Source organism: Schistocerca gregaria, chromosome 6, assembly GCF_023897955.1.
Source record: "Schistocerca gregaria isolate iqSchGreg1 chromosome 6, iqSchGreg1.2, whole genome shotgun sequence".
Lineage (NCBI taxonomy): Eukaryota > Metazoa > Arthropoda > Insecta > Orthoptera > Acrididae > Schistocerca > Schistocerca gregaria.
Window position 1 is genome coordinate 450,444,383 of NC_064925.1, and position 12,063 is coordinate 450,456,445.

The window sequence follows — 12,063 nt, forward strand, 5'->3', positions numbered from 1 at the left end:
CAAAGATTTTTGAGAAAATTTTGGAAGCATGAATTCAGGCCAAATTCGAAGGAAGAATGAGAGAAGAGCAACTTGGCTTCAGAACAGGAAGGTCCATGTTGGATCTAAGTTTTGCTGTAAGACAACTGCGAGAACAGCACTATGAATATGGAATAGATCTTCTAATGATAATGTAAGTAGAAGCAAAGAGTGGAAAGCCCTGGAGAACAAAGGAGTAGCAAAACAGATTACTTGGAGGATAAGGGAAATGTACCATAGAACTGTGAAGTGTGAAAGTGGTAGGAGAGAGATTAGCTTGAACTGAACAGAAGAATGGCTTGAGGCAGGGAAGTGCACTTACACCATTACTCTTCATTGTAGTGATGGATGATTTAAAGAGTACAGTAGCACAAGTAATTGGTGAAAGGAAGATGAAAACTATGGTGTTTGCAGATGATCTGATGATTTGAGGGAATAAGGAGGAGAAAGTACAAGAGCAGTTGGATGTATGGAAATGAACAGTACAACTGGGTAATATGAAAGTAAAATACACAATACACCAAGCATTAACAGGATGTATGAATTCATTTTGGTGGGGTAAGAACACTTCTAACAACAGCAAAAAAGAGTGGGTACACTAATGGTTGAATCTTTGCTATGATATGAATCAGAATTATGGATTTTAAATGCTGACCTCAAAAGAAGACACTGCTGTAGAGGAGGATTACTTATGAATACCAGTAAGTGGTATACAGTAGGCATTTGTTGAGAATGCCTGATTAACAGTGGCCAAAGAAAATTTTTAAATGGAAACTAACTGACAGAAGCAAATGCAGTAGACCAGTGACATTCTTGGAAAGAACACAAAAAATGGTTCAAATGGCTCTGAGCACTATGGGACGTAACATCTATGGTCATCAGTCCCCTAGAACTTAGAACTACTTAAACGTAACTAACCTAAGGACAAAACACAACACCCAGCCATCACGAGGCAGAGAAAGTCCCTGACCCCACCGGGAATCGAACGCTACCGCACGATCACAAGATGCGGGCGGAAAGAACACAACAACAAAATAATGGAACATCATATTGTATGCACTGAGGATGCTCTGAATAGAGAGGTTTGGCAGAAGTTATCAGGTACACAGCAAAAATGTTACAATTAGTTGACCCTGTATTAATTACTCCTGTGATAGAAATAATATATCAAGAAATCTAAATCATGTATGAAAATTTTTATAGGGAAGATTCCACAACATAGTATTTTTATATCATTTATTAACCAGCTGTATTCCCGAATACCACAATCAGTAATCACATTATGAGAAGAAAAGTTGCTACCACCATATAGAGGTGATGCTGAGTCATGGATAGCCACAAAAAAAAAAGACTTTCACACTTTAAGTTTTCTGTCAGCAGGCTTTGTCAACAATAGACACACATATGCACACACACGCACACTCATGTAAACACTACTCACAGACACAACTGCAGTATTTTTTCTCTCCTTTTCTGCAACCCCCCCCTCCCCACCTCTCCCCTGCCCACCACTTAATCTGCAGCAATTCACTGACCCCCTCCCCACCTGAGCCTCCTCCTTACCCCCACCCAGTCGTCCCTCTTATTATGCACCGGTGCTGCTGCTCGCAGTGTGGTTTCAGTTGCCTGAGACTGCAATTGTGTGTGTGAGTAGCATTTGCACATGTGTGTGTGTGTGTGTGTGTGTGTGTGTGTGTGTGTGCGCATACGCGCGCGCTTATGTGTGTCTATTGTTGATGAAGGCCATTGCCCGAAAGGTTTAAGTGAGAAAATCTTTTTGTTGTGCTTATCTGCGACTCAGCATCTCCACTATACGGTGAGTAGCAACTTTCCTTCTCATAATATTGTTACATTCCATCCAGGATTTTCCATTGTTTGACAATCAGTAATAACTCATAGGTTACATCATGGGAGGTTTGGAATGTTAGTGACTTCCAAAATAAAATAATGCAAAACTTTTGCTTGGCCTTATTCAATACATATTCCCTCGAGCACCCAAATGTCTACAGAAGCACATCAAGGAAAAAAATTTAGGAATGTGGAATGAAACAAGATATACATTACCAAAAGTGCAGGAACACTTAGAAACTTAATCTAGTACACTCTATTATCAATACCTATTGCAGCGTCATTAATAATTGACCGCAACAAATCAACAGTCAACTCAGAGATTCTGCACATCCTAGCAGCATCATCAGGAAGAAGCAGTAAGCCACCTCTCCTGTAATTATGAGGCACCACTGCTACATCATACTCTTCAAATACTGCCACACAGGACCACAGCAACCAGTTGTGTTCTGTCTACAACTTATGCCTACAGTTCCATCTTGAATGCAGTCAGTCCATGAATTTCTATTTCCACCTCCAGATGGCAGTGTCATCGTATCATCCCTCAGTTAAGCCTAGTTTAGTCTTAAATATACAGTGTGCTGAAAGCCATCAACAGATATCTATTCACTGTAGCTGCAGTAAACATTCAGAGTTCCTAATCTAGAGACAGGTAATTTAATGCAGCTCGCATCTACAGCTACCTCATGTGTATTTGAACAGGAAGTCACTCAGTTGCATAATTAATTCCACACTTGTTCACACAGCCGCAGCAGTGGAGAACTAAACATAAGTGTATTTTTTGCATCACTAAAGGATATTGTAATTTGACTGTTCATGTAACTGAATGTTTCATCCGTTCACTTGTACATGTGTTCAAAGCAGTACACAATATAATGGTGAATTGGCTGGCGCTCAGACAACATACTGAGCAGTTGTTGCAAAGATGCAAGGATTGTTAGCAGCAATAGCAGTGCCACAACCATCGACCCTGCCTGTCCAAGTGCAACCAATACAAGTGGCTCAAGCCTGAATTTCAAAAGTTTGTGGAGCAAGGCAAATACTGGGCAGAATATGTGGCCAAGCTTACTGCATATTTTTCACCTACAATGACACAGATAACCAGCGCATTTGTCATTTCTTGTCCATGGTAGGCACAGAACTGTACAGGTTTGCTGTAAAACCTTTTACCAAGATTTGTCCTGATGACCTAAACTGTCTGATCATTTTAAAGAACAGGTCCACGTGGCAGCCACAAGGTATAAATTCTTTCAGGTCAAAAAGATGCTGGAACAGTCATACAAATAATGAGTCACAGAACTACTTGGGTTGACAAGACAGTGTCAGTTTAAGTTCTCATGTGCTTTACGTTATAGTGGTATCACGCTTCATAATGCAGTAACACGTAACATGCTTACATTTGAGACTTCATTCTCAAGCATCCAAACACAGACCTAAAGACAGTGTAGACTATAATTTAGTCATAGGGCATAGTTGATGTCACTGAATGTAACTTGCAAGTCCTGCCCATTTCTACTGAAAAGAGAGAGGAAGTTTTCACTGCCCGCACCATTCAGGTCAACCATCCTGACATCTCAGTTTCACATTAACAGGCCTTTTTGTCATGGCACAGTGTAGCCCACACAGACATGGAAGTCTTGCCCCATTGTCAAGTGTCTGTGCTGGCAGGCTAAGTGTCATTTGTGGCAAATAAAGTCATGCACAAAGAATGTGTCTGCAGCAATCTAGTGTAGGAAAGTTTTCTCACTCAATGTCAGATCTATTTCACATGATGTGTATGCTGTTTCTGGTGCACCTGTGCATGCAGATAATTTCTTAGCTCAATCTGACTACCAGGACAAACCCCCTGAAGTAATAAACAGGCTGTCAAACAAATTGTTCACTCACCTGCATGCGGTGAACACAAATGTGAGATTTAACTTTGGTACTGGAACAGCCATTACACTACCCCAGAAATTACTGCAAAAGTGTACAAAATAGTCAAATAGGATTGTTGACTGAAAGTGTGAGAAATTCTGAGGCTATAAGGATGTCATCTGAGTGGGCCAATCACATTTTAAAAATGTAATTGGACATGGAAAGTTGTCTGCTAAATGGATATCATGATTCTTAATGCAGGATCAGAAGTGCATCAGAATAGAAATGTCCAAACAATGTCTGAATGGGTGACCTGTTTTCAGAGCAGCCAGCAAGATATTTTGGTCTGGTTGATGACCACATATGAAACTTGGGTCTACTAATACATGCAGAGACAAACCAACAGTCAAACCAGTAGTAAAAAGTGGAGGCAAGTTCGTTGGGTGAAAAGGTCATGTCATTACTTTTCTGGGCTGCAAAAGGGATTCTGCTCATAGATTATCTTCCCAAAGGTCAAACAATTATGGGATGTTTGGCAAGGGAGAAAGTCATCTTTCATCATAACAAGTGTCATTCCCTCAGCAAAAATACATAAACTAAGATAAGAACTGTTGCAACAACCACCTTATAAGCTCAAAATTTTCCTAAGTGGATAGAGATTGCCTTCAAACAAAGAACTGACAGATAAAGCTGGTGGGTATTTTGCAAGTCTTAAGGAATCTAATTTTTCAAACAGAAGCAAGGCATTAGAAAATAACTGAACCAAGTGTATTATGTACAGAGGGACTACACTAAAAATGTTTCACTGGGGTAAGTCATTTCTTTTTGTTCCAATCTCAGAACTTTCCAAACTATTGTCATACAATGAACACTGCTATTTTTCCAGCAGCAAACAGGAGTTTTCAATTTATGATTCTATATAAAAGCGTAATTTATAGGAGGACAATATTTTTGTTGCCAACTCCTTTTATTTAAGTACAGGTGTACACTATTGTAAAAATGATTTTGTGCCAAACTGCATGTGCAGTATAACAGTATCACTTTGTAAAAAGCAGTTCAGTAATAATAATACATGAAACATTGAAAGACACAAAATTCTTACCTTTTGTGCCCTTGACTCTATCCCTTGTTCGGGGGCGGCCTTTCTTTTTAATTCGAGGACTGGTGTTTTTATTTTTCGTCATCAGTTGAAGTCCCTGTTTTGATTGGTGTCCTTTCAGCAGAGCACGTTTTAATCTTCTTAGTGTGTGTTCTTTATCTGCTCTTTTCAATGTTTCACTATATTCAGCCACTGATTTTAGACCTGACCTGAAATATTTAATTACTAGGCAAATATTTCAAATATTACATAGAACAAAATCTTCTACTTCTACAAGTTTACTGAATAATGTAAAGAGTCATGAGCTTATCATTCACTTTAAGTGTTAAAATTCTGAATAGAATTTTTGGAAAATTGCAATTGAAAATAATTTCACTATGGAAGAATATTAGCAAAAACACAAATTCTAATAATTAAAAGTATGAAAGGAAAATTCAGTCAAGAAAATTACTAAAAAGCTACCAATACTAACCTTCAGGAGACAACTTATATAAACTGCTGATTGATACATATAAATGGAAAAGTGACACACTAGCTAGCTTTTGGAAGTAATAGTTCCTTTCTCAATGAGGAAAGAGGTCTATGTCAGGGAAAACTGAAAGGAAGGATAGATCACTCAGACTCAAGGATTAGAAGCACCCTCCTACTGTTAGAATGCAGATAGACCTCACTGAAACTGGGGACTTTGTGACTTCCATTTCTTCTCAACGTTCTACAACCTATCTCTCTCTCCTCCCACAGTCAGAAACTCTTAGTTCGAAAAGCTACTTAGTGTGTAATTTTTATATTTACATAAGTCTACAAGCAATACCTATCATTTCATTTCCAATACACAAGTGTAGGCCAAAATTCTGTTTCATTATTTATTATAATTAAGAATGACATTCACGGCAAGTAACTTTTTGGCAATGAGTTTAGTGAATGTGAAACAGATACTAATCCATGAAATTTTAAACACGTTTATATTTTTATATTCATCTAACTCTGCTATTTGTATCAACCATGAGCTATTAGCATTAAACACATTGTTGTTATGGATCCTAAGGAAATGTTAACAGATGTTTAATTAGTCTATTGTGTAACATATATCACAAAAACCTCACGAATCTAGAAACTACATATCATCATCAATTCCTGTCACTCTTGGTGGAATACCAGATAATGTCCAGACAGGTAAAAGGTTTCCAGCTGAATCTGGTATCACTAATTTCCTATGCCTCTTACCTAACTCTTCTCTTGCAGGGATTACATGGTATTCAGTTCTTTCTCTTATCTGATGCACACCATTGCAGTGTGTCCTTCTGATTGAATTTAACTGATTACTTTTGTGTTTTTCCTAACCACTTCCACCTGTATTTCTTTCAAGACAGGTTGTCTTCCACTGCACTTGATCAGAAACTACGATTGGGTCTACAAAGATTAAAACACTAATTAAAAAATATTCATTTAACCTGAACGTGTTGGGAGATATGTTTGCTATCCTTGGAAATGCTATACAGCAAATGAGAGGTCACCAGTATCTAGTGGAAATTCTGATTTACATTCTGCTCAGAATCATATCTTGATTTAAAAAGTCAAGTCATTGCAATGATAAAAATTACATATTGGAGGCTAATATGCACCACATTTGTAATGGATGTGATAATACTTCTGTAATAATCAGTACACTCACATATTGCCAATTCTGGTAGATGAACATCAACTGTGTAACATAATCAGAAAAGTAAGCTTGTTCTTGAAAGTTGCAACACATTCACTTATAACGTAAGGCACTGATTTGCAGTTGTTTGAAGTGTAAACAGAATAAAACATTGTGTTTTACAAATAATACATGCTACCTACCTGTAATCCTAGACACTGAAATAGTCTAAAGGGGAGTTCATTGTAACTGTATCTCTGTGGCTTCATCTGAAGCTCTGAGAGTTCTTCCTCACTGTGGGATTTATGTAGTATTATGTGCAATATAATTCATAAACAAATAATTATTTGAAGTTGACTGCAATATTTTAATAATATGTGATGCAATGAGATGATCGAATACTACAACTTCATGTTTATTTCACTACAACTTCTAAAGAACCATTATTTAATAATAAACGCTCAATATAAGATCTCTAATACTGAATTATCATTGGAATTTAGTACAGAAGTTTCTTTAATTGGTAACAGAGTACAGGATTTATCTTGAAAGTACCTTGTTCATATCACACATTTTAGCGACTTCCGACATTAATTATTACCCTACTTTTTTTTTTTACATTTTTCATTTTTATTTTTACTTTTTGTCTCCCTTGGAACAAAAAAATGAAAGGATTGTCCTGGAACCTCTATATTATCTCATTAAACATCAGAAAATAAGAATTACATTGTCATTGTAATTCAAAACTTGTAATGACTATATGTAGGTAAGTAAGCTATAAGTCACACATTCTAATTCAAATTTAGATTTCATCTCAAGGCTCTAAACAATAGAGACAAATACCTTCCAGCAGCAGAATAATCATCCATAATGTTTTGTGAGTCAGTTAGATACTTTTCACTCTTCTTATTTTGTTGGATATTATGACCCTTATGATGTATTATCCACCCAATAGCATCATTATCAGGATCTTTGTACATGGGTGAATTGAATCTGAATGATGTCTTCTGGTATCTTACTTCCGGGTGAAAGCTTTTTCTTTGGCCAGCTTCATGAATAACAACTGGTTTGTGCTGCCCACCAAAAATCCTTCCTCGAGGGATTTGGGGCTGTTGCTGATCCATTTCTGATGACACGTTAATCTGCACCCACAAAAAAATTTGATATCTTAAAACCTGACAATGAAAACCAAGACACTATCAAACAGCTTTATGTTCCTTTATCAATTATGACAAGCTATTTATGCTATTACTCTACAGACACAAATACATTCTATGTAAAATGAGCACCAGAATGTTACCAAACGGCAGGCATTAATTTTTTAGTCGTAAACACATTACCCTATAGAAGGTGATTCAGCTGCCCATACCCACGTGTTTTACATCTTTAAATACCACATGCAAGATTTTCATATTCTCTCGCATGCTAAGTGCCAACTGTTAGTTCAATAGAAAAAAATTAACAGAATCTCTTTGTAGGAAATTTAATGTAGTTAAATTTTGTACTGGGACATGTTTCTACTAGAGTTTGTAGTTTTCAAATTATTCAACAAAAATGTATGAAAGTGGCCGCAAAATGAGTCTTTCTTGAAGAACTCAAAAACCGTGGGCTCCAGCAAAAATGTATCCTGGTACAAAATTTAACTGTACATCAAATTTCCTTCCAAAATGTCTGGTAATTTTTTTTCTGTAGGACTAAATTTTGCATGTTGCTAGGGAGAGAATATGAAAATCTCATGCATGGTTTTTGAAGGTGCGTGCTGCATAAAACCTATCAGCAGGGGCAGCTGAATCGCCCTGTATACAGTTGAATGCAGCACTTTTAATAAAGTAACATTAAATCATGTGCAATTACAGTTATTTACTGTTTCATTAACTGGTATGCTGACTCAAATAGTGAATGCTGCTACTCAGAAATTTCCAAGGAAGAATTTAGATTAGCTTTTAAAGTTCCATGCAAACAGAATTTTCTTCTGATTTTGAAATATTCGCTAAAGCTCTGGCGAGAACAGACTCAGTGCAGTGGGCTTGTTTATTGGACTCTAATGTAATGAATGTGCCCTCACCCAGCAGCAGCCTACAAACTTCTCTCTACATCACTTTGTTCAAAAACACTGGTTTTAGTGGTTTCTGTTACTCTATAGCTGTTTTACTTTGCATGTATTCTTTGAGTGCCCTCAGCATAAAGCAGAATGCCACCAACGTTGCCATAAAGAGCATATTGCAGAGGTGTGACAAAATGCTGCAAGTGTCAGGTGACATACTTTGCCATTTCAGAATAGTAATAATACAACCAGTGATCAGGTACTAGCACATATGAAGATACTGTTACATGGAGATTACAGGAAGTGCCATTGATATTTCTCTTTAACACTGGGGCATTAGTCTTGATGATAAACTAATCCACATATTTAAGTATTGGTGTTTCACCACTGGAGAACGTGCAATCAAAATTATGGACATATGGGAGACATGTGATCGCACTGTTAAGCTACTTTCCAATAGATGTAATCAAGTTGTGCATACAGTGCCTTTCCTGGTGGATGCAGACCTGTCCGAAGAAAACACTTTTGGACTGGACGCATACCCTGCATTTGAGTTCTGTAGTCAGTATTTGGTGCTGTCTACCTTTGGTGTCATGTGAAGCAGTAGACTCCAACCACTCTTAATTTGAACCATTGTTTGAGCTGGGGTTAAAGAAGCCTTTGAACTTTCACATCTACATAGAACTGACAGCTTTGGTGGGCCACAGTTCTTTGAAGCGCATTAAATTCTGCTGTTACTCTGGGATGGAGTTACATACTCATTGTCATGCCCCAATGGGCTCTTTCCTAAATTATCTGTAATGGGGGGGGGGGGGGGGGACTTCTTTGAAACTTAATCTTGTAGAAGCCTATTTTCAGCTTCCCTTTGATGATGATTCCAGAAAAGTTTTGATGTTGAATATACATTTTGGCCTCTACAAATACAGTAGATTACATTTGGAGTCATAAGTGTGCTGGCCAAATTAGGTTTTTGGAACAGGTCATTACAGGAATTACTACTGCGTAAATTACTTCCGTGACATTTTGGTAACATGATTTACTAATGAAGAACATTTACATAATATGTGTATCAGTTTCACAATCCTTGCAAGCAAAACCTTCAAGTGTATTTTCCCAAATTTTCTTTTTTTCAGCAATTTGTTATGTACTTCAACTATGTTCTTTGTAAAGAGTACCTTCAGCCCACGCAAGGGTCTGTTGTAGCAGTATATAGAATGCCAGTCCAAAAGTCAGTCAAACACCTCACTTGGTTCTCTTTTATTGGTTGGATGCTTTTCAGAAGGACTTTCATACCTTGAAACAATGCATTCAGTCTGCAACCTGTTTAATCATATACTAGTCTCACTTAATATTAATTTTGGTTGTGGTTGCCTCATTGCATGATATTGGAGCAGTCTCATCTCATAAGATTGTCAGTGCTACTGTAAAACCTACAGTGTTTACGTCCAAAACATTAAATCAGGCCCAGGAACATTATGTCCAATTTTTAAGTTTCATTTAAGTACGGGTCATGAGCCCTTTGTATCACTGTTCAGGTCCAAGGTCATCAAATGGATTGGCAGGCTTTGTATTTATCAAACTACCAGTACTTTATACACTCTGTGCACTAAACATTTAAATGTTCTCATGGGCCCAAAGCCAGAATTCAACAGGCAAAAAACAATCTATTTCCAGATGGACACCTAAACAGAGCAATCCATGGAAGACTTTCCATCGATTCTAGAGATACTGCAGCAGCATCCACGCAATATCCACTTCTCCAGCAGATCCTCTGTACAGGATGGCCCACCAAGTTGTTGGCCACAACACCTCAGGCCTCCACCGATTCTTCATCTGATGACATGAACTTCAAATTCATCAGTACATCTTGCTAATATGTGAAGATGACAATTGCTGGGTGGTGGTCCTGACATCCCTGCAGTGAGTGTCGTAGTTACTCCACCATCACATCACTGGGATGAAGTAGCTGGCCTGCCAATATGTCTAATGAGCATGCATGATTTGTGGCATCACACATGTTGTCCATCACTGTGCAGCCTGCAAAGCACATCAGCTGGGTCTCTCTCAGTCTTATTCTCCATGGCTGACACCTGGTCAGCCACATGATCACATCCAAGTGAATTTTGCTGATCCCTTCCTTGGAACAATATGGTTAATTATGATGCACTCTTTCTCTCATTTTTCTTGTGCCACCAGGTTGCAGCAGACGATAACATCAATGATGGTATGGGACCTTGAAATAATTTTTGCTATCAGAGAAGCACCCCACACTTCGGTTACAGGCAATAAGTCACAGTTTATGGTATCTATGTTCTGGAAATAATGTACTCACTACAGCATTAGGCATTTAATGATCAAGCTTTCAATGGCTTCACAGAGCATCTCATTTTCACTTTTAAAATGTGAATTGCAAAAGCTATAGCATCAGCTGAATCAGACTCAGATTTTAGTGACTTTTTAATCCCCTACAGGATAACGAAACACATGGTCATGGCTCAGCTGAATTATTGCATGGGCACCCTCATTCAGCACTTTGGATTGTTGGGTTACCATCACCTGACCAAGTCGAAGAAGTGCAACACTGCATTGCATGGGAGTGTACTTTTTGGTGGAGACCGGGTTGGATTTGGGGATCAAGTGCAGCATAAAAGGGATGCTAACTACTTCTGGTAACAACTCCTTGTGGGATGCTGTGCAGACGCTGCAAAAAGCTTTGGTTCTAGCATGCCTGAGAGATATTTCCACCATGCAGGGAGCACCACAAAAGTGTCAGCCAACATACTGGGCTGTTCAAAAGTTCACCAGAGAAAACAGGAATCTGGTCCTTACACTTCTCCTACTACGAGGGACCTCCATTAAAATCAATCTGGGTTCTCTATCTCTGCCAGTATCAGCACTAGCACAATCTGATTCTGAAGTTCCCGTTACACCTCTTGAGCCACTACTTTGTTTCACCTTCATCATCTGGGGATCCAAGAACTGATCACATAGTCTTCCTCAAGCAATTGGCCACTGCCTCCTTGCCATCTGTGATGCAACTCAGCATCTCTCCTATATTGTGAGTAGCAACTCTCCTTCTGATAATATTGTTACATTCCATCCTGGATTTTCCACTGTTTGACCATCAGTAATCACTCATAGGTCACATCAGTACACAGCATGAGATGTTTGGAAGATTAGTGATTTCCAAAATAAGATAATACAGAACTTTTGTTTTTTGTATAGCTTTATTCAATATGTACTCCCTTGAGCACCCAAATGTCTACAGAAGCCCATCAAGAAAAAAATTAGGAATGTGGAATGAAACAAGATATACATTACCAAACGTACAACTCTTAGAAACTTAATCTGCACACTCTGTTATCAGTACCTATTGCAGTGTCATTGATAATTGACCACAACAAATCAACAGTTGACCCAGAGATTCTCCACACCCAACCACTGTCATCAGGAGGAAGCAGTAATCCATGTCTCCTATAGTTACGAGGCACCATTGCCACATCATGCTCTTCAAATACTGACACACAGGACCAGAGCGGCCAGTTGTTTTCTGTCTAC

General features: G+C 38.2%; 1 protein-coding gene across 1 annotated transcript in view; it reads right to left on the reverse strand.

Moving 5' to 3' along the window:
- LOC126278326 (uncharacterized) overlaps positions 1 to 12,063 on the reverse strand; it is a 1,364,175-nt gene that overhangs the window by 135,193 nt on the left and 1,216,919 nt on the right. Inside the window, exons 13-14 of the mRNA XM_049978346.1 lie at positions 7,305 to 7,603; positions 4,826 to 5,031 (exon numbers count right to left, since the gene is read on the reverse strand). Of these exons, the coding sequence (XP_049834303.1) occupies positions 4,826 to 5,031; positions 7,305 to 7,603 (505 nt within the window). The remainder of the gene's footprint in view (positions 1 to 4,825; positions 5,032 to 7,304; positions 7,604 to 12,063) is intronic.